At 43.0% G+C, this 27,724-nt stretch overlaps 3 protein-coding genes and 1 long non-coding RNA gene across 5 annotated transcripts in view; 2 read left to right on the top strand and 2 right to left on the bottom strand.

Moving 5' to 3' along the window:
- LOC6616773 overlaps window positions 1–22,426 on the bottom strand; it is a 42,556-nt gene extending 20,130 nt beyond the window's left edge. The window contains exon 1 of the mRNA XM_002041074.2: window positions 22,309–22,426. The gene's annotated coding sequence lies outside the window, so the exon portion shown is untranslated. The remainder of the gene's footprint in view (window positions 1–22,308) is intronic.
- Window positions 945–1,750, bottom strand: LOC116801455. 2 transcript variants are annotated; one of them, XM_032721162.1, is made up of 2 exons: window positions 1,565–1,750; window positions 945–1,513 (listed from the first exon to the last, which is right to left on the bottom strand). In XM_032721162.1, exon 2 carries the CDS (start codon window positions 1,431–1,433, stop codon window positions 1,194–1,196), a length of 240 nt encoding a protein of 79 aa, XP_032577053.1. In that variant the 5' UTR covers window positions 1,434–1,513; window positions 1,565–1,750; the 3' UTR covers window positions 945–1,193. The 2 variants fall into 2 exon arrangements, with proteins under 2 accessions (XP_032577053.1, XP_032577054.1); XM_032721163.1 differs by having other exon boundaries at window positions 945–1,489.
- On the top strand, window positions 12,622–14,055 carry LOC116801457. Its single transcript, XR_004362029.1, has 2 exons — window positions 12,622–12,969; window positions 13,642–14,055. It is a non-coding gene; the product is annotated as an uncharacterized LOC116801457 (long non-coding RNA).
- Window positions 22,427–22,466: 40 nt separating the features above from the next.
- LOC116801456 lies at window positions 22,467–23,292 on the top strand. The gene has a single exon (XM_032721164.1). It carries the CDS (start codon window positions 22,880–22,882, stop codon window positions 23,024–23,026), a length of 147 nt encoding a protein of 48 aa, XP_032577055.1. The 5' UTR covers window positions 22,467–22,879; the 3' UTR covers window positions 23,027–23,292.
- Window positions 23,293–27,724: the final 4,432 nt, after the last annotated feature.

The raw sequence follows: 27,724 nt of genomic DNA, 5'->3' as shown, positions 1-27,724 counted from the left end.
ATGAATTTCTGCTCCTTGAGCCGTTTTCAATGGGTTAAGCATTGGGGGGCTAAGTCAGCGATTTCCGAGCGCCGATTGGGGGCATGCAGCATCAGAACGTCGGCTGCACTCTGCAGCACTTAATTGCCGCAGAAACGCATAAATGCGCTTTTATTAAATGCGCTTTAAAATTGATTTTGCACGCCCAATGATCGGCATGTGGTTAACCCCTACCCCGTCACCCGACCAAACAAGCCGCCTTTAATTTAACCCTCTTCATGTGGCAACTTTCCCACATTTGCGGTTCCGTCCGACGCTGAGCCTTTTTGCATGAATGGCCTTTATTCATAATCACATTTTGTAAATTCATTCGCATTTATTTTTGCCTTTCGCCTCTCTGGCTTTTGCGTTTTTCCGCTGATTTTGCCTGGCAACTTGACTTTGAATCTTTGCGCTGCTGGCTTCTGTTTCCACTTTTGATGCCCCGCGAATTAATTAAAAGCCCCGCCCCGAAAGTTAAGTAAAGCGCGTGCATTGTGTTGTTGCGACTGCCACGCCCATTTTAGCATCAAATCCGCGATTCGCCGAGCGTGCGAAATTTATAAATGGCCCAAAGAGGGCCAGCCGAAGTGCTGCTGAGGAACTTTTGAGTTGAGTTATTCTATGGTTTTGCGGAACTTGAGTCGCAAATAGGATTGCAATGGGTCGCCCATCGTTTGCCCATCAAAATTTCAGGAACTGATTCCTGAACTCGGTCCTGACCCCCAGCTAATAACATTTGGCCTTTTCCGTTTCCTTCGCTTGCTTTTTTCTCTGGCAAATCTCACACAAAATCCAATTACGTAACGGAAAGAAAACCCCGACTAAGGTCGAAATTCACACGCACACACACACCACCCACAAAGCACTTGAAATCCAATTTTCATAATAAGCATGAAAAAAAAGAAGGACTAACGGATGCGAATTTAATAATAATATAATTTCGGCACAATTATCTCAACAAATTAAGCCAAACCGCCGAGCAGTTCAGTTCAAGTGAGCAGATCTAACGGGCTCCTGCACCACCCAGCTGTTTTTGTTGGCGTATTTGGGTGGTGCTGCTGACTCTTTTTGACCCACAACGACAGCTCATTTTGCGGGCACATGGGCCTGAGGTCGGGCCCTCGTTCTATGTAATTAAATTGAAATTTCAATATTGCGAGTGGCCTGGCCCCTCAGCAGAGTGGGAATCGAAGGGGGAGCCGAAGGACCAAGTACTTTCCTCCACGAGGAAAAGCCCGGAGGAGCAGGAGCCTCCCGCAGCCGGCGGGAATCCGGCGGAGAGAGCCAACCAGCTGTCGTCGTCGTCGCGTTTGCTGGAACTCGGTTGATTTATAAGCCGTGGCCAAAAATGCTCCAAAATTAAAGTGTAATTTATGTGGCAGCCTCTCGCACATCCTGCGGATCCTGTTCATCCGCCAAGTGCGTGCGTTGTCCGCTGCCGGGCGACCTTGCTAGTTGGCTCACAGACCTAGCGACACATCCATAAACATGTCTGGGACAAATTAAAACCCGAAGCAAAGTGCATACATTTGAATTTACTTACTCGATTATGGCATTTTAACATAAAATTAGCAAAATATATACTTTACATTTAAATTTGCTAACTTAAGAAACTGCCAGCTTTGGAAGTAATTGTTAAATTTTCCGATTTTTCTTAGTGTACGAATCAACGCTGTATGTGAAAAAATGAAAATACTTGGCGCGCTTAATGTTGCCTGGCCAACTTTGACCCGCCAGCACGTCACCTGACACCCAACCGCCCAGTCAAACACCCAGTCACCCACCCGAATGTGCCCCACCCATACGCAACGTGTTAATGTGTTTATGGAGCTGGTGACTTCGCCATACGTCCGTGGACTGGTGAAGCCCCATTCCTTGGGCTTCCTGCCGCCTTTCGTCCTGCGTGGCTTCGAGTGTCCTTTGCTCTTTTGCGCCGTTTGCCACTTGAGTTATTTAAATTGCGTAAGTGGAGCTGGCAGCGAGGCCAGAAAAAAAAGATTGATAAAATATGTTAATTGCGCCTGTTGTGCCGTGGGGCACAAGTATCTGCAGCGGCGGCAGTTCTTGCATGAAATTGTCGCCAACAATGCTGAAAAGTTAATTTTCTTGGCATTCTGTATCGTGAATTTAAGGCGTTTTAATTATGTTTATTGCATACCTCGCCACTCCAGTGCCCCCATCGTTGCTATGGGTGTTTCTTTGTTGCCACCGAGTCGGCAGCACAAACGAGAATATAGCGGAGTGTATCAATGGGCTCCGTAGTCGTGATCATCCGACCACCTGACCACCTAATTAGCCCAATTTTCCGCCAACGATGGTCGCCACTTTCAATTGCAATCAGGCATTGCTGTTTGCGGTTTGCATTAAATGAACCTAATCGCTCGGCTCAAAGCAATTGAAATAACTATGCTAGACTACATTTTCTGATATGCAAATACTTTTAAATTAAATGGCGCGTAACTGGTTTTTAAAATTGTGAAAAGCAATTATTAGGTATGCAGTAATAAGGTAGCATTATTAATAAGGTACCTTTGCTGATAACCATTTGGAAAACCTCAAGGAAATGTGAATGTGTACGTATGTATGGATTTTTAGGAGGTTGGATAAACTATCCCCAACTAACCCACAGCCCCAAAAACCGAACCGAACCGAACCAAAGTTTGCCACCCACCTGCTGTGCTGATTGTTCTAAATAACCAGAAATTATTTCAATTATAACTCCCACTCGGCTCAGTGGGTGGGTGAGTAATTCGCCGGCATAAGGCAGGAGGAGCCTCCTGCTATTTGCATTGCCTTGTACAACATAATTGGTGCGCCTGGTTGTCTAGTTCAGGCTGCTTTGTTTATCAGGCAAGTTTGGGGGCCCAAAGTTGCTGACGGGAGACTCTGGCAAACGCCACTTCCACAAAAGTGTTCAGCTGTTCGCCTAAACCGGAAAATATCAGCAATTCACTGAGAACACGTCCGGCTTGAAGCGCACAACTTTTCTATGAATTTGAGAATTTAATTGATTGAAATGTTATATTTAATTAAATGAAATATTTTTAGTTTAATTACAAAATTGTGGTTTCAAATGAAGAATATTGTATCGCAATGGACATAGGTCTAACTGGAGATAAAATAGTGATACAATTTTTATAACTTATACTTCACTTTCCGACTGCAGCATTTGCACAAAATTAACAATTTAAATATATGTAGTAGTAGCAAATTCGCTTCGACATCTTCCACGCTTGACCCTCAATCAACACATTGCTTAGCTTAACCTTTGACTCCAGCACATACACCCACACATATGCGCACTCGTTGGCCACACATGTACACGCATTCGTGTCCTTTCTGGCCGATAAGTCCTGCTCCTATTCTGTTATTGGCAGCCAATCGAAGGCAGACCTTTTCTCCATCTTGTCGGCAATTATTCGTGAGGTTTGCATCTGTTATGCTTCGTTGGGGTCCCTAAAAATCGAGAGTTACATAATCAAAAGCCAGGCGGCTGGGGCAACAAAAACAAGTTACCGATTCGGGGCATCTTTTATATAGCTTGACTTTTGCCAGCGATCCGAAGCAGGCCAAAAATAAAACTTCCGACTTGTTGTTTTTTTGTGGGTGTTTGTGTGTATACAGGCTCCTACTCACATGTGCTTAGTACAGCATCGGTAATAATAGTGGCTTGAAAAGTGAATTTATTGAAAAGCATAGAAATCCTTTTATAAACATTGATATAATTCAAATGTTCGATTATATGAAAGCTCCTATAGGAAATGGTACTTTATGGAGATAAATTTATGATTATAGTATTTTTTTGTCTCATAAATACATTTGATGTACAATGTTATTACTAAAAAGAAATATGTTCAATAATTTAATACGTATCAAATTATTTCAATTCTAGAGATATCTCTCATTTCGGTACCATTTGAATGGCCCCAACTGTGTTTGCTTCTCTTGGTAAAGTGCGTGTGTTTTAGTGGCTTGTATATATCCTTCCTGCTCCTTTCCTGCCGTCTTTGGCTTTTGTTGACTCAATTTCCGTATTTAATGACCCGTTGCCAAATATGCCTGAAATTTTCAAACCAATTCCAGCTGCTCTGCACACACACATATACGAGGGATACTTTGGCTACAGTGTGTGCGGTTTCCTGATTGAGTCTATCCAAAATTTAGAGGTTTTCCACTTTAAGAAGGCACATATTCGGCCACTAAATCAAGATAATACATTACACGGAGCCCAGGGCAAATGCAAGGGCTTAAGGGATCCAGCTGGAATCATCAAAACATATTGCGGCCGCTAATGATTTCGATATCTTTGGCACTACCCATCTGTATTAACCGATTCTCGGACGTGGAATGGAAGCAAATAACCGAAATGCGATACGCAATTATAGCTTAATCCCAGGCAATAATCAAATGCTATAACCTTGTAAACAACAATAAGCAACTTGTGTGCATGTGAGCGTGTGTGTGTGTGGGTGTCGCATTGCTTTTAATAATGGCGCATAAATGTTTTTTAACAACGCCAAACAAAGGCAATCACAAAAGCCCCACAGAAAACCAAAACCGAACCGTTTCGAAACGAAACGAATAACGAAAATCAAAGGGGAGTTTGAGGACTGCAAATTGTGGGCAAAGCATCATGGCACATAAACAACAATAAACACGCTTGTCGACCTTTACCACCCAAACCACGCAACCCATCCACATGCCACCCCCATTTGACCATATTATTGGTTTTAACACCGGGAGAAATGCAACTAATAATGTCATTAGATCTTATCAATATAAGTGCTTTATAATAAATGGGTTACTATCAAGGCGGAATATGGAGTTCTGAATCCTTTGCAATTAATCTTTCAATCTTTGTATGTGCATTAAACATTATTTTATCAATTGGGAATTACATAAGTAATGCACTATTTTCGCTTAGTGTAGAATCGAGTTAAGTGAGACAGCGACTTTGGCATGCATGGGACGTCGTCGTCTTTTGTCCCTCGGACGACTCTTGTTTTCAATCCTTTGCACAAATAAAGTTTTTATGATGGCTATTTGTAACCTTTTTGGATTTACCACCGCCTTTCCCACCGCTTTTCCGCTTTTCCGTACTCAATTCGGCCTAATAGCGGTTAGATCCCTTTTTTCCCTACCCAGCTTTGATTTAAAAATATGTTTTATTCTTCAATCATTTAAAGGGAATGCGATTGTGTCCCCTTTTAGACTACTTTGTTCGAAAATTATTTCCACCCGATAACGTTGTCATCGTCCTTGGCGGTCTTCTCGTCCTTTTGCGTCCCTGTTTCGCATTCCTTTGAGCATTTTTCACTGCCATCTGAGATGTTCGCAACGAATGCATTTTCACATCTCAGTCCTGCATAAATGTAAATTGCTATTTAATACTGTTTTTTCTGGTCATTAATTTCTACCTCCTTCTACCTTCTGCTGTGTGAAATAATATTTGTGTTGTGGCGCCATTTCAATTTTTTTTTAATATTTATTTTGACGCTTAAATACATAATTATTTGGTATTAATTACTATTTATTTTTGTTTGGCTGTCTGAGTGCCCTGATTTATTTATTAAATAAATTCCAGGGCAGTTGTCCATTTTAGTAGCTTGTTTGTTTTCGTTATATTTTAATTATGAGTTTACGTTTCAATGAGAAGCATATATGTACATCATGAATCCTTTATTACCAAAATACCTCTTTGAGCAGCAGAGTTGCTATAGCAACTTTTTATGCCTGGTCATAACTTAATTTGAGCATTAAGCCAAGTTTTTTATGCTCAACGCCTATTGTCTAGGCCACCTACGTCGTTTGAGGATGTCCTAATATGCTTATTTTCTTGGAAATCGCCTCACAAAGGAATTTATGTGCTTATATGTGATACATTTTTTTTACGTAATACCCAAAGTTTTAGCTGAATGTACATAATTTGTGACGCTACATAAAAAGAGACTTGTGAAACTACTAAAAAGTAAGTTGGCATGACAACAAACTAACTAGAAACGATGAACTCGTAGTCAAATGAATGAATTGTTGTTAACTGGCATATCAAAATGTGTCAATAAAAAACCATAAAAATATGATTCAAGTCGTGCGTGATGAGCAGAGATCACAGCTTTTCCACTCCTTTTTTCAAAGTTTCTTCTTTTGCTTCATCAACGACAACATGAGCATTATTGTCATTCGCATTTGAATCGTATAACTGTGTGCGTCTGACATACACATTGAAAGAAAAGGAAGACACAGGACACTTCGATGACGTCTTAATTAAGTCCACCACAGTATTTTCTCCCTAAAAATAAAATTTATGTTTTTTAACTCCAATTTTGTAAAACTTACAGAAGACAAAGTATAGTTGCTATTAATATTTCTAGACTTAGCTCCGAAATTCAAAATCTTTAGTTATTTTCATGTGTAAACATTTTTCCAGTGTACACATACTGTAGCGTGTTTGTCACACATATCCAATAAATTTACATTTTTATCGAAAAAGTTTTTCCCTGATGTTTTGCTGCCGCTGCTGCTCCACCAAAGCGGAAATATCAAAAATAAATCTCTGGCTTGTTTCCGTTGTTAGAATGCGAATAACAGAGTCTAATGCTTGTAATTGGCACACACAGTTACAAGCCAACAGAGATGGAGACATACGCACACTCACACACACATATTTGAAATAAAAACATCAATTTGCGACTTTTAATGGCATCATCATTGACTCAATCAGCAGTGAAACTTTCATTTGCCACACATCCAATCTCTGTCAGATGCGAGGACGCAATACCAATGACAACCACTCGTCGTCTGCAGCTCACGCTTTCCAATTTTTGCTTACACAATTTTTTATAATTTCAGACAGTTAAGAGAATCGCAATCAGTTGTGATTTTAGCTCTCATTTGTTATTTCTACCTGACCAATTTAATTTCGCAGAACCCATTGTTTACCTGTCTGCGGTGACCCAGACATTCTTTGTCGAGTTCTTCTGTATCTCTACCCCAAAACTTTTCTTCGATGGCAAATTAAATGATTTGCGACTTGTTGAAGTTCACCCTTTTGAAGGTCGCTACAAGCTGCTATTTTACGACTCCCTTGCGATTGCTGCAAGTAGGCCAACATATCCCTTAGACGCCAACTTTTATTTTGCCATCTTCGATTTTGTTATTCTCTTGTATTGAGCATGTACACCAGTGATGCTTAGTAATGAATTAAAATGATAGCATAGAAAATAGTCAACAACATAATTATGTGTATTTATACAACAAAATTGTTGCACATAACTTTTATAGTTGAGTTCGAGGGATTTAGACTATGAGGGATAGTACAAATATACTAGCGATTATGACCGACTTCGCATCTCTGTTGCACATCGTTCTGTAGTGCTAGCCTTCGGAACTTTATTGCCCATTGTCTTGGGCTGTCGGAGCATGGTGCCTGTCAATTCCATGCCCCTGCATTAGTCACACCGATCTTCCTGTGTCCACTGTACCACTATGCCACGATACCCATTACCCCATCCAAAAGAAGAACACACCCCGACAGTGCCATTCATTTGGCCTGTCATTCAACCGTTCATTGCGGGGAAAACTCGCTCAGTGCGTCATGGAAACTGGCGTGAAAATGGTGTGGGAACATAAAGAGTCCTGTTGCTTTGCTCCTTCTTCAAACGAACTCCTTGGCTTTTCATTCATTGCGTGGGCGTGAATGAGATGAGTGAGCCACACGAAATGGATAGCCCTGGGTGGGCGAACAACTCTCTGGTGGCCAAGAATCAGTTGGCATATGATGGATGGCGACAGCTGAGGTCAGCTTGCAAAAGAGTTAAGTTTGGATGACTCAAATTGATGAAAAGAACAGTGACCGATTTTAAATATTGATAATTTGCGGTATAGTTTCTTATTTAAACAGATATTAATCACTAACGTAAATTTTTCGCTCCTAAAATATTTTCATACACCCTTAACTACTGTGCACAGTTTCCATCACCATTAGGGATTTGGGAACGTGATATCAATAACTAAGGTGTGGAACTTGGTGCAATCTTCTGCGGGCACTGGCCCTTAACAACTTCGAAGCAGCAGCTTAATCAGGGCATCAGTGCAAAAAATCGTTATATGGTCGGGGAGAAATTAAAAACACTCATGCATAGATAATACCCGAGTCATGCGGCGAGTTTACCTAGCTGCCAGGAACCCAAGTCGATAAGCCAGTCGCGCGAGGGAAAATGTTGTTAGGAGAATGAAAAAATGCCGAGGAAAAGCTGGAAAGTCTGGTCATATTTCCGTAAGCTTAAATCGCACCATGTGTCCGTGTGTGCGAGGGTGTAGTGGTAGTGGCAGGACTTCGCCATGTGTTGCAAATTTGCAGTTGCAGCTCCTGGCTGTTCGTGCTGTTCCCAGCTCTCGAATAAACTAGGCGGCCACAGTGCGTATGAGTTATGCAGATAACGCTCAGCGCAGCTCGAAGGCGACAGCGGCTTTCTGGGCGACCGCAGAAAGTGTTTTACTCAAAGGCATCGTAACTCTTCTGCGGCGCTTTCTTTTCCATTTTACTCAGCTTTCTCCACCGCAGCTTCTTTCACACAGAGGAAAAATGCTACCAAGAAAGTGGTCCCTAGTAATTAATGGGATTAATATTGTTCCTTAAAAACAAAAATATAGAATTCTTTTGCCAGCTTATATACTGATTTGATTTTGCAATATATTTTAAATTTTCCAAATATTAATTTTTAAATTGACTTAATTATCTATTTTTTTATGTGCACTACCATCTTGCCTGAAACTTCAATTTCAGTATCAGTGAAGCGCGCTGAGTTATTGGCAACTTGGGAAGCGCGAGGAGCAAAGGAAAAGGGCTTGGCCTGACAAAAGTTTCCGTCTCTGTATTATTTTTGAGAGATCATATTTTTTATCTGCTTTACCAGCGTAGCTGCTCAAATTTAAATTAAAACTTCGGCACTTTTGCATTTTATCCCTGACTTTATGACTTTGGGTTAACATGGCAATGAAGTGATTCGCTGCTCAGCTTGTCGTTTTGCCCATTTCCCGGGAAAACAAGGACTCTGGTATGCGTGTGAAACTTTGTGTCGACATTTTGCGATTGTAAAGCGTCAAACGCTTAAAACTTAAATAGTTTTCCTCCTCTTGTTGCTTCGTTATTTTTATCATTTTATTTTCGGCGAATGGAAACGTTTTTGCTTTTATCGCCCAAGTTTGAGGACTTTGGTTTTGCATTTAAAAAAAGTTTGACTGCGAATTTGGCCCACCCCATAGCCAATCTCCATAAATACTCTGCCCCGCTTAATTTTATTAAAATTTTGCATATTTGTGTAATTTTTTAAGCGACAACCACAGATATTTTTATGAGGGCAGTACGCCATTTTCCAGTGTTTCCTTATCGTGGTGCTAAAATGCGCAGTGCTTATTTGAATATTTTATAAATTTTTCATTCGCGCCTTATTTCGCAAAATATTTTCGCACACATTCTTTGGCCAACTTTGACATTGAAGCGTGCACATGTGTGTGTGGGCCTGCTTCGATGTGTGTGTGCCTTCTCTTGTTATGTGTGTGTGTGTGTGGCTATATGCTAAATGTCTGAAACACGTCTGTCTGGTTGCTAAAGGCCAGCACACATTATGCTCCGGTCCTGGCTCCTGCACTTGCCCCAGGACCCTCTTCGCAAAAGCCCCTCTCCACTTCCCCCGCAGCCACAGAGTAAATTTGCATACACACCAACACACACGAGTGTGTGTGTGTGCGGTTTGCCATTCATTTTCAGTTGAAATTTATGCAATGGCTTAAATAAGCGCAAAAATGCCATTTTACCCACAGCATGTGACAAAGTGTGTGTTTCGCTGAGCATAAAAAAATAATTATGCAACGAATACAACACATTTTCGGTAGTCCCGAGTCGAAGTGAAAGGTGGAAACACAGGAGCTACACTTGTTTAGCAAAAAGAACTTTTTCTCTCTTCTATTTTAAGTGATTAATTCCTTAGCTTGGTTTTCAATTACCAGAATTAAAAAAATACAATTCGGCACCATTGTGCTGTCGTGAGTACCATCTACTTATCTCACTTTTATCTCACTGTAAATAGAGTAGCAGGTGCTTCAGCAAATTTTGGGCAAACTGAAACTTTATGCAATTGGGAAAATGTTTTCAACAGCATTTCAATTTGCATGTGGCCTTTTGGGCCACTCTGGACATTGGGCAGTGAATATTTGCACATTTGTCATGGGCATAAGCATGAGCACTTCTCAACCAAAGACCACCGACCGCATTTAGTTTCGTTGTTGATTAAGTGCCAAAGTGCAAGTTGAGACCGGGAAAACTTTGTCCTCGCTCTTGACCGGGCTACAGCTGGGTGCTCTTAACAAAAAACAAGATGTTCGGTTTTATCTGGCACCTTCCTGAAACATCTCTCCCCTGGCTCCTGAGCCCACAGCTTCGCAGCTCCGAGGCATAGATGCGCGGGCCAACGTGTCGTATACTTGATTTTATATGCAAAGTACTTGCAGCGTTTTATGCGAGATTCAATTTCCCACACCGCTCCGCCCTGCTGCTTATGCAAAATCAATAAGGAGCATGCGTAAAATGGGTAAAAAGCAGAGTGCAGGAAAAATATTTACGAATGTCAATGGGGTTATAACACCTTACCGGTGTGTCTTTCCCCCGGCGAAATCGAATCCAACTGAACACAAAGAGCAGTACAAAGTGATGCGATGCGGCGTGATGGCTCCATTTCGTGAAAGGAGTTCGGGGCCATCAGAAATCAATTTCCTGTGGCGCCAAAAGGGAAAGCGTAAAACTTTTCCCGAAAAGTTAAAGCCAAGATGAGGGAAACTTCTCCCGGCGCTGGCAACTTTTACCTGTCGCTTTCGCAATAAAAACATTGCCAGCTGCTGCCACAATCCGTCAAACAATCAATAGTTTGATTAGGTTCCTCTGCCACATGTTGACTTTAAGCGAAAAATTAGCCCTAAGCCTCCCAACGAAAAACTTTTGCGCCACCCCTGCCCCAACAAATAAATAGAAACAAACAGAAACAAAAATGGGGGAAAAAATAAAGAAACTTTGAACTGTTGCCGGTTATCTGTGGGGTGGTGGGGGCATAGAAAACTTTTAGATACAAAGAAACAAAAAATAAATATATTTAGAGATAGAAGGGGCATACATATGCTCACTGCCCGTGGCACTCAAGTTGACATTTATACGAGCCTGCAACAAGAAAAACAACTCAAAGTCACAAATGGCCAAAATATGCACATAAATTTAATTTCCGAATAAAAACAACAAGTCGAAGCTGGCGAAACTGGAAATGAAAATGGGACCGGAAAAAGTTGCAAATGTGCAGAGATAAGCGCATGCTGCAAAACAACATTCAACTGGCGTACTGAGATGTAATGAAATTAAACAAATTGCCGGGCTTTGCTCCGGTTACCTGCCTTTTGAATCATTGTCAGCGAGTGGCAAAGTTTTTCCCCCCATCCCCTGACAAATCCCACGACACACAAATGAGTTGTCTTGCGTACGGGGCCGGGTAAAAAGGGAATCTCGGGAAATACTGGTAAGTGGGGAATACATAAGGACGATGCTGCTGCACAGCAAACGACAATTCATGTAAATTGCTTAATTTATTAGACTTTTTCAGGGAAAAACAGGCTGCCCCCAGAAAGCTTCCTGACTTTGACAGCGTCGCGACTTTGGCTTAAGTATTAGCAATTGTTGTTGCTGCCGGCTTTTCTATTTGCGCTCCGCTACAATTTCCTGACGGGCTTTTGTCTCGGTGGAAAAAAGTTTCCCAGCATTTGGCCCTGTTTTCCTTCTCATTTTACTTTGGCTCAGTTCGGCTTGGTGTTTTCTGTGTTCTGCGAATTTGTTATCTTAATTCATGTCATTTAAAACAGCGAAAGAAACGCAGAAAAGTCTGCCACCATTTGTTTCTAAATAAAACTCATGGCAATTGAATTCACGGTGGAGGGGGTCTGCAAACTTTTGTGTAATACGCGTACAGATTAAAAGTTTTTTTTTATTCCTGGCACATGTATAGCGAATACGCCGCCTGTGCTGGGATCTCGTTTCACGTTACGCATTCGCCTCGTTGACCGACGAAGAAAACGCGGAGCGGGGCGTATTCAAGGCGTATTCAAGCCGTGTCAGCTTAATGGCAGCATTCATACAAATCACAGTGGCCCGCCCGCCGCTTCCGGGCTGCCATTGCACTTTTCAGTGAGCTGCCTTCTTGTTTTCCATGTTCTTGGGTTTTTTTTTTTTTGTTTGCCCCCCTCGAGTTTTTGGGGGGCTGAAGCATGAATTTATACGTCAGAAATTCAAGAAAATGCACAGGAAAAGAGGCGGAAAACAGCGCGCCAGCAGAAAGTGCAAGAAAAGCGCGAGTTACCATGCCCAGCATTAACCCCCCTCAACAACCACCTCCGCCTATGAAGCCCGCCCGGTAGGCGACATCAGCAAAGTGCCAACGCTGTATATATATATATTGATCACGAGCTACCATGCCAGCATAGCCTCGTCCCCCGCTACCTGAAACTCTGTTGCACCCGATGATGAAATCGGCATGAACACACACACACACACACATATTCACACATACTGCGTGGTGGCGACGCTCTCGACGTTGAAATTAACATGAACCTACACACACACATACACACTGCGTAATCGCGACGTCCTCGTCTAGACTCGCTATCTAGAACTAACGGGATCAAAAGCACTGCTGCTTGCCCGTGCGTATACATTAAGAATAAAGCTTTCATCATTCTTGATCTTGACACCAAACCGAGCAGTTGATTTATTTAAAGTGCCTGGGCAGCAACTAACTAAGAGTAGAGAAAGGAGGACCCCCGATCCAACGGAGGCACTCGTAACTGGCGCAGCCGGACTAGAACTAAAAGGATTAACAACGCCTTTCACGTTCTTCGTTCCACTTCTGTAAACGGGTAAGTAAGTGAACAAGTGGCAGAAAAAAAAAAACACAAGTTTGAGGAGCCAAGTGTAAATATATGGTTCTCAAAAAAAGAGAAGAAAAGAAAAAAACTTCACACAAACAAGTTCAACAGTGACATACAGTATAATTACAAACTATTGTGACCGAATATGTGCACATCAATCGCTGAAAGGGCACCGGGATCACACATAAAAAAAAAGTCTTTACATTCAAAGTGACCGAATATGTGCACATCAATCGCTGAAAGGGCACCGGGATCACTTATGACATACATAAAAAGTTAACATCATTCAGTGCTATGGCCAAATATGTGTACATCAATCGCTGATGAGACACCGGGACCATACATAAATAAGCAAAACAAATAAATCTAGTTCAATGTTGTGGCCGAATATGTGTACATCAATCGCTGAAAAGGCACCGGGACCACAACATTGAAAGAAATTAAACAATAAATCAGTAATAAAATCACTATGTGTGTCAGGTTGAACCTTTCCTTAAAAGCCATATACTTGTTCGCGAATGTTCCCAATTGAGAAACATTTGTCAAATTACAAATACACTCAACTTACTACTTCGGATTGTGTTACTGCCATGTGTTCATTTACTTATACAAACTGAATATACATTTTTTATACTTACTAATGTACATAATATATTACAGTCAAACATTGGAGCCAACACTTACTTAGAAAGAAACAAACGGATTCATATTATAAATACACACTACATTTTAAGATTATCTATATATAAGATTACAATTACTTAATTACACCTTATTATTTAAGCTAAAACATTATTACACTAAACATATACACAACATATAGGTACACGTATACAAAAGTATATAAGCACAATAACACATATACCATATTTTTAAGTACAACACACAGACTACACAAATCAAAAACACCTACATGCCAAAGAGAATTCCGTTTAATACCCAAAGTAAAAGAAGACTTGGACTTAGAAGTGGAGGCAGCCTTCCTCAAATTAGGGAGCAAGTAGAACAATCCACCAACAGCAACAACATCACTCGAAAAACTGCACCTGGAGGCATTGGCAACAACCGGGAAAATGGACTACAAGTTAACAACTAAGTTGCCACATATAAACAATGCTGACGCGCCCCAACGGAGTTCAGCGCTCTGCGCTGCGAACGGTCAGCAACAGCAATTGGACACCCCTTATCCGGGGTACCAAGCTGTGTTGCATAAATGCTGAGTCGGCTTGCCGACCATGGGTTTATGGCGTGATGCATTGGAGCTAGGGTAGATCCACACTTTTCATATTCTTTTGTATTCAGTTCTAAGCTTGCACTTTAAGAATAAAGACCAGCTACTCCGGCACTTGGCCGTAAAACACCAATTGTTTTAATTAAACATTCTCGTTGAGCCAAAAGGCCATCGAAAGACCACGGGGGCAAAGTCACGCCCTCCATCCTAATCTTCCTAAGACGTCTTCGCCCAGCCAAAGGAGACGACACGCATAACACCTATACAACGGAGTCACCTATAAGAAAGGACCACCGGACGATAGGATTTATTAATTGGCGCCCAGCGTTTATTACGGACCTAGAGTATCTTAACAGGGTAGTTAAGAGAGGAAAATATGTAAGTTCAATGAGTGAATTTAATTCGGCAGTCTTCGATTATTAAATAAATAAAAAATAGAAAGCTAACAATTTGTTGCGTGCTTTTAGGAAGTCGAATTTCCGTTGCATACTTTTTCCAAAGTGTTATTTACCGTTGCATACCCCAAGTTATTGTGAGCTATTGCTGCGTGCTTTTAGGAAGTTGAATTTCCGTTGCATACTTTTACCAAAGTGTTATTTACCGTTGCATACCCCAAGTTACTGTGAGCTATTGCTGCCCAAAGGAATAAATAATAAATAATAAATAGTAAATAAATTATTCCTTTGCGCAAGCCTGTTCTTTTGAAAGAAAATTTTGTCGATTTCCATTTCTCGCGCACTTAGATAGTGAAATATATGTGCGAGGTGTCAACCAATGGTAAATGAGTTGGGCGGCATATAGAGACATTAAAGTCGAGCGCGATAGTGACGACGAGTTTGATTTAGAATCAGTAGGTTTTTGTCCGAATACTACAGATAGCCCTGCAGCCATGGACGCCGCACAGCTACAAGCTATTATAGCTGGAGCTGTTAACCAGGCTTTGGCCGAACAGGAAAGCAGACTAAATCAAAGGTTCCAGGCACAGTTAGATGAAGTTAAAAAACAAATGCAGAGCTTGCGTGTAGAAGCACCACAAATAGAGGCATACCAGAAAATACAACCAGACCCTAACATACCATGCGGAGTCAAGCTGGACATTGTGAAGACATTGCCAGATTTTTCGGGGGAGCAGGACGACTATGTGTCATGGCGGCAGTCAGCCGTAGACGCGTACGAAATCTTCAAACGATATGAGGGTAGCGAGGCGCATTATCAGGCCGTCTCGATTATCAGAAACAAAATTAGGGGGTCAGCGAGAGGGCTACTAGTTGCCCATAACACAGTCTTAAATTTCGATGCTATTATTGCTCGACTAGATTGCACCTACGCGGACAAAACGTCGCTGCGTGTACTTCGGCAGGGACTTGAAACAGTTAGGCAAGGAGACCTTAGCCTAATGCAGTATTATGACGAGGTAGAAAAACGATTGACGTTAATAACAAACAAGATCGTTATGACTCACGAACCGGGTAGTGCTATTCTGTTTAACAATGAAGTTAGAGAGGATGCTCTCCACGCGTTCATTGCCGGTCTTAGGAAGCCCTTGAGGGCCATAGTCTTGCCGGCGCAGCCCAAGGATTTGCCCTCAGCTTTAGCCTTGGCTAGGGAATCCGAGGCTACCATAGAGCGCACTAATTTTGCCGCCACATATGCGAGGGCTTTAGAGGACAAGGCAAGCACTTATGAGCACCGAAAAGATCGGAACCGCTCAAGGGAGCCGCAGGGAAGATACAGCAGGGCCGAGGATAGCCAAGGCAGAAACCCCCATTTTTACAAGAAGCAGGGTAAGCAAAATAATTCTGCCCAAAGTAATAACTCCTCTCGGAATCAGTCACCTGAGCCTATGGAGTTAGGCTCCACTGTAGTCCAACGTAGGCAACCGATCTCGTTTGGAAGCGGTCAGCCTACAAACGCCAAGGCCGAGAGTGCTCGGGGCCAGAAAAGATTCGGTTCCGCACGCTTGACAGGTCAGAGGCGTCAGAGATTGCAGAACACCATGCAACAGGCTGACGATAAAAATGACAGCGAATATGATGGCGCGGCCGCAGCGGCCATTACCGAGATAGATGACGAGTCTGACGAAAATGATCAGATCAATTTTTTAGGGAACGCTCCCGACTGCCGTTCATTGAACGACAGCTGCAAGGGAGGCAACTAAAAATTTTAATCGACACAGGGGCGGCAAAAAACTACATCAAGCCCGTAAAGGAGCTTAAACATGTGGTGCCCGTCGATTCCCCTTTCACGGTTAGTTCCATTCATGGCTCTAACAGGGTTCACCAAAAATGTTTAATGAATATTTTTGGAAAAACATCTGCGTTCTTCCTTTTGGACGCACTGTCACCATTCGATGGTATTGTAGGGTTTGACCTCCTAGCTCAGGTGGGAGCAAAACTCGACGCAAAGAAAGGTACGATAAATTATGGTTCTGTTTCTGAGAAGCTTCAGCATCATAATTGCGATAATGTTAATTTTACTAACGTAAATGACATCGCCGTACCAGAGCCTGTAAAGACGCAATTTAGAGGTATGATCGAAAGCAGATCTAAGGCGTTTTCAGCCTCTGACGAGGCACTTCCGTTTAACACCTCTGTTGTTGCCACAATTCGCACTACAGATGATAAGCCGGTATACTCCAAGCTATACCCGCATCCCATGGGCGTGTCTGAGTTCGTCAAGCGAGAAATCGCAGACTTACTGCAGAAAGGCATCATTAGAACTTCAAAGTCGCCGTACAACAACCCAACTTGGGTTGTGGACAAAAAAGGCCACGATGAATTGGGGAACAAAAATAAGCGTTTGGTTATAGACTTTAGGAAACTTAACGAAAAGACCATCGCTGATAAGTACCCAATGCCAAACATCCCCATGATACTGGCGAACTTAGGAAAAGCTAAGTACTTTACGACGTTAGATCTAAAGTCCGGTTACCACCAGATATACTTGGCCGAACATGACCGTGAAAAGACCTCCTTTTCGGTAAACGGCGGAAAGTATGAGTTTTGTCGGTTACCGTTCGGATTGAAGAATGCGGGAAGCATCTTCCAAAGAGCGATCGACGACGTCCTACGAGAGCAAATTGGCAAATCGTGCTATGTTTACGTAGACGACGTCATTATTTTTTCCGAAAACGAAAATGACCACGTCAAGCATATAGATTGGGTTTTAAAAAGCCTGTGCAATGCCAACATGAAGGTATCCAGCGAAAAGACACACTTCTTTAAGCAGAGTGTTGAATATCTGGGGTTCATTGTTACCAATGGAGGTGCAAAAACCGACCCAGAAAAGGTAAAGGCCATAAAGGAATACCCAGAGCCTACAAATTTGTATGAGCTAAGGTCGTTTCTGGGTTTGGCTAGTTATTACCGTTGCTTCGTGAAGGACTTTGCGGCGATCGCGAGGCCCTTGACGGACTTGCTGAAAGGAGTAAACGGCTCTATCAGCAAACACATGTCCAAGAAAGCTCCTATCGAGTTCGGTGATTTGCAGAGAGATGCATTTGAGAGGCTGAGAAACGTCTTGGCTTCTGAAGATGTAATTCTCAGATACCCCGATTTTAGGAAGCCATTCGATCTAACGACGGATGCTTCTGCTAACGGTATTGGTGCGGTTTTATCGCAAGATAAAAGACCCATCACTATGATCTCCAGGACCCTAAAAGAAAGCGAGTCACACTACGCCACAAATGAAAGAGAATTGTTGGCCATAGTGTGGGCCTTAGGCAAGTTACAGCACTACCTCTACGGCACTCGCGATATAAATATTTATACGGACCATCAGCCGTTGACATTCGCGGTGTCCGATCGGAACCCAAACCCGAAGATAAAAAGATGGAAAGCGTACATTGATGACCATAACGCAAAAATCCACTACAAACCGGGTAAAGACAACCATGTGGCTGACGCTCTTTCTAGGCAGAACATCAATGCCCTACAAAATGAGCCTCAGTCAGACGCTGCGACTATTCACAGCGAACTGTCATTGACATACACGGTCGAAACGACAGACCAACCGGTGAACTGCTTCAGAAATCAGATTGTTATAGAAGAAGCACGTTTCCGTCTGAAGCGAAGCTTGGTATTGTTTCGTAGTAAAACTCGCCACTTAATCAATTTTACCGACAAAAGCACCATTTTAGAAACGCTGAAGGAGGTAGTAAACCCCGAAGTCGTGAATGCGATACACTGCGATCTGCCCACCCTGGCAAGTTTTCAACACGATTTAATTTCTCATTTCCCGGCTACGCAGTTTCGATACTGTAAGAATATGGTGATAGACGTTACCAATAGAAATGAGCAGTTGGAAATTATCACGACAGAACACAATCGTGCACACAGGGCGGCTCAGGAAAATACCAAGCAAGTACTGCGCGACTATTATTTCCCCAAAATGAGCAGCCTGGCAAAGGAAGTGGTCGCAAATTGCAGAATATGCACCAAGGCCAAATATGACAGGCACCCTAGAAAACAGGAGCTCGGAGAGACACCCATACCTAGCTATACCGGCGAAATGTTGCACATTGATATTTTCTCAACCGATAAGAAGCAATTCTTAACATGCGTTGACAAATTCTCAAAGTTTGCAATAGTGCAACCAGTGCTGTCCAGAACAATAGTGGACGTCACGGGGCCCCTGCTTCAACTCGTAAATGTGTTCCCAAAAATCCGAACAATATATTGCGACAATGAAGCCGCCTTTAACTCTGAAACCGTCACCTCGCTACTTAAGAATAGCTACCACATTGACATTGTGAACGCGGCCCCTCTGCACAGCTCGTCAAACGGTCAAGTGGAAAGGTTCCACAGCACCTTGACAGAAATCGCCAGGTGTCTTAAACTAGACAAGAAAATCAGCGATACGACAGAGTTAATCTTAAGGGCAACGGTAGAGTACAATAAGACCCTACATTCTGTCACTCAGGAGAAACCGGTCGAGATCCTCCACTCGGGTTCCGATGATCGCTGCCTAGGCGTTAGAGACAAGCTGATAAAGGCCCAGAAGAACAACATCGAAAGATGCAACCCAGCTAGACAAAACCGTGTTTTTGAGGTAGGAGACGAGGTTTTTGTCAAAAACAATAAAAGGCTTGGAAACAAACTGACACCATTGTGCACAGAACAAACAGTGCAGGCAGACCTAGGAACGTCTGTTCTTATTAAGGGGAGGGTGGTCCATAAGGACAACCTAAAATAGGTCCCCCCACTTTTAGTTAGCTTTAAGATATTCCTTATGTTTTTTTATTCGTCTTTAAATAGCAGCAACTAAACTTAGAGAGCGAGGAGGCAAATTTATATAAATTTCCAGTAGTAGGCCTGATTTAAGCTAATATGCCGTGGTCTTATTCTACGTTTGGTTTGCAGGTTCGCCCTCATAACACTCATCACCCTGGCAGTGGCAAGTGCTCGGATTACCGACTTTTCCCACGCCAACTACATTCCCGTCGTAGACGGAGATGTACTGGTGTTTGAGCATCGTAATTGCCTGAGACATTCGAGCAACCTGTCTGATTATATTTACATGGTAGATGAAACAAAGAAATTGTCCGCTTCCTTTCCACAGTCGCATATGCGAAAGTTGTTAGACGTCGATACAGATCACCTTATAAACTTGTTGTCCGTTCTAAAAATACATCACCGTATCGCTAGAAGCCTAGACTTCTTAGGTACGGCTCTTAAGGTAGTTGCGGGAACTCCCGACGCCTCAGATTTTCTAAAGATCAAAATGACCGAAGCTCAGCTAGTGGATTCCAACTCCAGACAAATTAATATAAATTCCGAAACCCAAATACAAATAAACAAACTGACCGACACCGTGAACAAAATTATTAAAGCCCGAAACAACGACTTGGTCGACACCCCGCATCTGTACGAGGCACTACTAGCGAGAAATAGAATGCTGACAACAGAGATCCAAAATTTAATTCTCACAATAACATTGGCAAAAGCTAACATAGTAAATCCCACAATCCTTAATCATGCCGATTTAAGCTCATTAATTGAACAAGACACTCCAATAGTTAGCTTATTAGAAGCCTCTAAGATTAGGGTCCTTCAGTCCGACAGCATTATTCACATACTAATAGCCTATCCTAAGGTGAAGGTCAGATGTAAGAAGGTTCTCGTATACCCAGTATCACATTACCAGACAATCCTGCGACTCGATGAAGACATCCTAGCAGAGTGCGAGGAAGACACCTTTTCGGTCACCGAATGCATGGAGACCACGCACAGCACCTTCTGCGAGCGGTCTCGACGCGAAACCTGCGCCCGCTCACTCCATGCGGGAAATACAGCCCAATGCCACACGCAATCCAGCCACCTTAGGGCAGTAATGCCTATAGATGACGGCATAGTCATCATCAACGAGGCAACAGCCCGCATCAGCACGGACGGCGGCCCAGAGGTACTCGTCAAAGGAACACATCTTGTTACATTCGAACGATCAGCTATCATCAACGGATCGGAGTTCGTAAACTTCCGGAAAACAATAGACAAGCAGCCTGGCGTAGCAAGATCGCCACTACTGAACGTCGTCGGCCATGACCCGGCACTGAGCATGCCTCTGCTACACCGCATGAACAACGACAACCTGCGCTTTATCCAAGGGTTCAAAGACGAGGTTGACGCCGCGGGTTCCCCCAAACTTTGGTTCGTGGCTGGAGTAGTCCTTAACGTTGGTCTGATTGGTTCGCTCATCCTTTTTCTGGCACTAAGGAGAAGGCGAGCTTCCGCTGAGATACAACATACCATCGATAAACTTAATATAACCGAGGACGGTCAAAATCTTAGGGGGGGGGTAGTTAACAACTAAGTTGCCACATATAAACAATGCTGACGCGCCCCAACGGAGTTCAGCGCTCTGCGCTGCGAACGGTCAGCAACAGCAATTGGACACCCCTTATCCGGGGTACCAAGCTGTGTTGCATAAATGCTGAGTCGGCTTGCCGACCATGGGTTTATGGCGTGATGCATTGGAGCTAGGGTAGATCCACACTTTTCATATTCTTTTGTATTCAGTTCTAAGCTTGCACTTTAAGAATAAAGACCAGCTACTCCGGCACTTGGCCGTAAAACACCAATTGTTTTAATTAAACATTCTCGTTGAGCCAAAAGGCCATCGAAAGACCACGGGGGCAAAGTCACGCCCTCCATCCTAATCTTCCTAAGACGTCTTCGCCCAGCCAAAGGAGACGACACGCATAACACCTATACAACGGAGTCACCTATAAGAAAGGACCACCGGACGATAGGATTTATTAATTTACATAACTCAACAATACTTTACCGCTACGTACCTTGCATTGAGCATAGTACTAATACTTGTGATCTGTCTCCGAACCTGTAAAAGGCAGAAAACGATTTTTACCCAGCAACCCACCCACACACCTCACGTTGTCGAGTCGGCTATCCCTTCGTTATGGCCATCTCTCCACACTAGGGGGGGAGGAGTTACCATGCCCAGCATTAACCCCCCTCAACAACCACCTCCGCCTATGAAGCCCGCCCGGTAGGCGACATCAGCAAAGTGCCAACGCTGTATATATATATATTGATCACGAGCTACCATGCCAGCATAGCCTCGTCCCCCGCTACCTGAAACTCTGTTGCACCCGATGATGAAATCGGCATGAACACACACACACACACACATATTCACACATACTGCGTGGTGGCGACGCTCTCGACGTTGAAATTAACATGAACCTACACACACACATACACACTGCGTAATCGCGACGTCCTCGTCTAGACTCGCTATCTAGAACTAACGGGATCAAAAGCACTGCTGCTTGCCCGTGCGTATACATTAAGAATAAAGCTTTCATCATTCTTGATCTTGACACCAAACCGAGCAGTTGATTTATTTAAAGTGCCTGGGCAGCAACTAACTAAGAGTAGAGAAAGGAGGACCCCCGATCCAACGGAGGCACTCGTAACTCGCGCCACACTCACGAACACTTGGAAGTATGCGAACACATGGTGGCATTATTACAAAAAATTAGGTTACAAGTTGCAACGTGAAACCTAGACGTGATGTCTGAATTTTTCCTAAAGCGTAACTCTTTAATTTCCAAGGGAGATGCAGATGAAACATACCTAGTTTTTTCGGAAAATTCCGTTAGGCTTTCCTTTGAAAATTCTCAAATGCAGAGTGCCCGAGTTCGCTGATCACTCGTTTCACGCGCTTCACAATTACGCGTCGTCACTCGGTTTTTCTTTTCGTCACACTTGCCGGCTTGGCCAGAACTGCTTCGCTTTGTTGGTTCTTTTCAACTGGCAAACGATTTCTTGGCCCCCGACATGTCTGGGATTTTCCGGAATTCGCCGCATCCGTTTCGGCGTAAGAACCGAACTTGCATGCCAAAGAGAGAGAGAGAGAGATGTCGGGGATTTTTCCGAGTTTCTCTTCGCCGGTATAACAGTTTTTCATGCTCCAGTTTTTCGTCCTGGCATCTCTGTGAGAAATTGTGTCATTAGGTGCATTTGTTTTCGTTTTCCTGACCAGTCCCACCTAGCACCACCCACTCAGCCTCCCAATTCCGACACCACATCCAGTGCCACTCAACCCTTCCGCCCCTTCTGTTGTTGCTGTTTATTTGCTTCATCTTCATGCGTGTCACTTTTCGAGTGCAAGTGTGTGTCAACCTGGCGCCGCTCATCTAACTAAATGCCAACAATTATGTTTTGGAGTCTCATTAGTTGCAACTTAAAGTGTTCTAATGTGTTGCCGTGTGTAAAGAACGATGCCGTTAATGATGTAAGCGGCAGCTGTGAGTTGGATTCTGAAAGCTGGAAACTGGATGCTGAAAGCTGAAAGCTGAATACCCAGTGCCAAAAGCTGGGCGGGCAGACGGGTTTGGGTGCCAAGAGCCAACAGATGCCAGTGGAATCGAGTCAAGTGGGCTCTATATGCCCGCCCACATATATATTTTTTGGGGTCGAGTTCGTGCCACGCGGCGTTTTGTTAATTGGTATTACCTGACCTACACTTGGAAAAATGTCACAAGACTTGATAAAAATGGGTTCAATAATTATAATGTTAATAAAAATAAATGGTAATATAATATCGTACAAATACTTTTTACCCACGTTTAATAAATAATGATTGCTCATGATTCATAGTCAAATTTTGTTTATCAACTTCTTATTTATTTCATCGAAGGTTACTCATCAAATCAGCACTTTAATGTTGCATTACCACACATTAAAGTCAGCGCATTTTTGGTGCGGCAATTCGAGTATGGAAATTTATATTTTCTCCTGTGCCCGTAACCCCGAAAGGACCCGATGACAATGCCAGGGCGCTGAGTGAAAAACAAAGCGAGTGGCACAATATGGCACAACTAATCACGCTGACGCTGACAGAAAATGCACTAAACAAAGAGCCAAATAAACCGTAGCCCAGCCACACCGAACACCGAACGCCATACGCCATATGCCATATGCCATACGCTATATGCTATATGCCATATCCCACCGGAGGGGGTCAGGCCATAAAAATCGCATGCGAGCGGCTGGGGGCTGGTTTAATGAATGCCCGTATCCGTGTTCCGGAGGTCCGAGAAAAACGGAACCAGCGCACACGGGTTACCAGGTTGGGTTCAGGTTTCTGTCGGAGCCAACTAATTTAAGCTGCGCCTTGTTATAATTACGACGAGCGGCAACAAAGCTGTTGGAAAATGATGCGCACGTGACATCCGGCACGGTTCTGCCGCTGTCCGTCCGAAAAGGAGGAGGGAGCAAGCCGGAGAAGGCCACGGAGACGGGAAAATCAACCATCAGCCAACAGTGAAAGCCACAGCGTCAAAAACAGTAAGTACGCTGGGTTAGGCGAAAGTTAGACGAATGTTAGATACCTGGTGATCAAGGTAACGGTTCAAGCAGTTGTTGTATTTGCAGTTGAAAAAAAAAAGATATGAGCTATTGATATTTTTTATAGATAATCCATTACCAGGAACTATCGTGGTGGAACTATTTAATGGATTACCATATATTAAGCCATTTTCCACAAACTGATATGCAAAAAACAGTTTCCCAAGTTTCCCCAAGAACTAAATGATTACCCCACTTAGTTTTAGCCTTCTTAAAGTTTTTCTTAATTCCGCTTGATATATGATATGATAAGTTCGGTATAGCCCTGTGCCCAAATGCAATACTGAGTATAAAAACAAAGGCCGGGCCAACGAAGTCACACGCTCCGAAAGCAAACAGAGCAAAATGCAGTCTTTGTGAGTGTAAAATAACCAAGCCCCTGCTGAACCTGTCCCCCCTCACAGTTTAGTTTTTAGAAAATTATGAGAGGGTGGCCAGGGGGCTTTCTGCATTTTTTATACAATTTTCTGGGATTACTTGCACTCGGCGACGGAAGCGGGCAAAAAATAAAAGCGAAATGCGGCGGAGGGACTCAAGAAAATTAGTCGCGCTTTTGCGCTCGCGTCGGAAAGGAATAAAAACTGCAGCCAAGGAGCGAAGTGTAAATTTACTTCCGCTGCAAAAAGTGGGCGTGCTGCCCGCCCGCTGACAGCTGACGGAGGGGGCGCTGGGCGTGGCAGTTAGGTGGACGGACACACGGCACAAAAAAAGTGCAGCTTTTTCTAATTAAGCGTACGTGCAACTGTCAACGGCTTCAGCTGCTGAGGCAGCGTGCTCTTTACTTGTATAACTTATTGTCGTTGACAATAGTCTTAATTGAAAAGCGCCAAGCTCCCCGGCTCAGTACGTTTATGGGAGTGGGTGTGGGAGTGGGCGTGGCAGGTGTAGAGAGGGGCGAAAACCCAACTCCTAAGCTCACCTCTGACAATTCAATCAACGCTACAAATGCTGACTCGTTTATTTTTCAAGACGCCCCTAGCAAGACAGCTGAAATACACTGAAAAAAATGAATAGTATTTCAACGAGCATAGGCCAATTAATCTGTAAGATACATTAAATTATGTTATAAACATCAGTATTATACATTTTTATATTGAGCTTTATAAGTTGAGGATCATCTATAATTCTAGAAACATAAATTCCATTAAAATATCTTTTGATAATATATGAAATTCATGTCTCAGCATTTCTCATTGTTATATTTTATAAAAAAAAATTACCTTTTATACATTTCCAGCTAATAATTTTGTCTGAGTGAACAGCTGTTGAGTGAGGACAGCTTAGCCGGCATTTGTCTTTGTAAGAGCTTCTTGCTCGGGGCCCAAGAATGAACACTCGTCTTGGCCGCCACTTAGCTGCTGACCAACTGCAACTTCGGGTCGAGAGTGGCGCGGCATGGCCCTAATTGAAGTTCTCATTGATGTTGTTGCTCTGGCGGGGGTTGGGTGAAGGGCGTGCCTGGAGGTGGTGGGTGGGCACAAGGAGGGTACATGGTGGCTGGCTGGCATAACTCAGCCACATGCTAAATCAAGAAGCGTCTCAGCTCGGAATCCATTTCCCATAGTCATGCACTGGCAGCGCACATTTATCAAGATGATGGCACATGCACAGTTTACCTGTGCGCCATAAATAAGTAAGGCATCTCTCGGCGCCTCGTCCTTCTGATCCTTCGAGAGCGATGCAATCAGCGCCAGCAATCCCCCGCAGCCACGCCCACTCCCCGCAATCACCAGCCCTGCACCGCCCCACCGTCTGCGAAGGTGGCTGCAAGTTTCTTAATTTTCGTTTGCCGTGAATTTGCTCACACATTCGCCGAGTTTTGCGCCTACGTCTGGCTACTTTTTATACTTTCCCTTAGAAGTACTGTACACAGTGGGAAAAAAGGGCAATGATTTGCTGGGTCTACTCAAAATCTAATGTTATGGTAATGCTAATGTTATATAAATATGTTATAAATAATAATAACAAATTAAAAACCATTGTTTCCATAAATGAGTAATCGAAATGTGATTAAAATAACATGCCTTTATTTTAGATAATTTTTTTGACTGAAAACTTCACCAGCCGGAAAATCAACAAACATAAATTAGAATTTATGCTTATCAGGTAATTGAGGGTGGTATAAGTAAATAGCATTTATATACCTAATGCTTGTTTCACTGTTTACCCTTGATCTGCAGAATATCCCTGATTTTGGAAGTGCACTCCCGTGAATATTGTTGTGCAGCTTGGCGTAGCAGAAAATCGCTTAAGACGCTGCTGTGTGCAAAGTTTACCCCTTTTCGGGTGTTCACTTTTAGCCCCCAGAAAACCGAACTCCCACCTGGGTAAGTTTTACAACTGCGCTTGCCTCAGTCATCAGTTTTGAAGTTGAAGTTTTGCCGGGTTTGCATCTCTCGCTTTTCCGTATCTCTGGCTGCCTTTCAGTATCTTTCCGGCTCAACTTCATCCACATCGTTTACTTTTCGATTCGTTTCGTTTTGCAATCTGTAATTACGAGCAGCAGCCGCTTTTGATGCTTTTTCGGTTTAACTTTCAACAGCTGCCAAGGAGTCTCCATCTCCGAACACCCATCCATATCCTGGAAGCCTCAGCTCCCCTCGAATTCTCATCCACCACACTTGAAATATAATCGACATTGTCGATTGGCGCGTGTGCTTTTGTGGTTTTTGCTCGGCAAAGTTCTCTGTTAGTTTTGTTTTGGTTGGCATTTCTAATGCCTTGGAAAGGTGTTTTTTGATTGCGTCTGGAGGAGAGGATTGCATATTTTATGATGACGTGCCGCGCTGTTGGCGTTGATACCAGGGTGCTTTGTTTGCCACAGAAAGTGCGTTTCATCAATGGTTGGTTGGCTCATTAGGCTACATTTGATATGCATACGAAAATTGCGACACGGATCCCCCAAGAATCCTTTGACTGACGCTAATTAGAAAAGTTGGCCCAATCACGGGTAACACTTCCGCTTTAACCCTTTTTTTAAAACTTTTTTTTGCCCGCCATTAACGCAACATTGACGCTAATAGAGTCGGCGACTTTATCGAGAACTTTGGCAATAAGAGTTTGCCAACAAGTTTAAAATTGTCTGCATGCCTTTCGATAGCCGTGGAAAAAAGGGTAAAAAATCAAGGCGCAAATGACGGTTCACTTAATTTGCATTTAATTACAAAGTTCTACAAAGACCTCAACTGAAAAAAAAATCACCCTCATTGCCATGCAAATATTTTCACAGATACCACACAAAAAGTATAAATAAATGAACAAATACTCGCATATAATATCATTTATTTGGTTTAGATGTGTTTGTGTTTAATTCGAAAACATTTCATATATTCATTGGGCGGGCCGCACTCAAAAGATTAAAAAACATTTGATGTTGGATAAAAGAGAACTGAGGCGAGTCATAAGCAAAGTTTTTGCGATCGCAGCACAACGAAAACATAATGTGCGTGAAAATCAGTTGATAAACAGCTCACGAAAAAGCTCTAAAAAAGAAAACAAAATCTCCATACAAGAACATCGGAGCATAAATGAAAAGCATCAAGTTAAAACATGAATCCCGCTTAAATATATATTGAAAAAGTTTTGCTTATGATTTTTTTATAGGGATGGCTTCTTAATGAACTTAGTTCGCGATGCTGCG

Source organism: Drosophila sechellia, chromosome 3R (assembly GCF_004382195.2).
Source record: "Drosophila sechellia strain sech25 chromosome 3R, ASM438219v1, whole genome shotgun sequence".
In the NCBI taxonomy this organism is placed as follows: Eukaryota; Metazoa; Arthropoda; class Insecta; order Diptera; family Drosophilidae; genus Drosophila; species Drosophila sechellia.
This window is presented reverse-complemented; position numbering and strand designations above follow the sequence as displayed.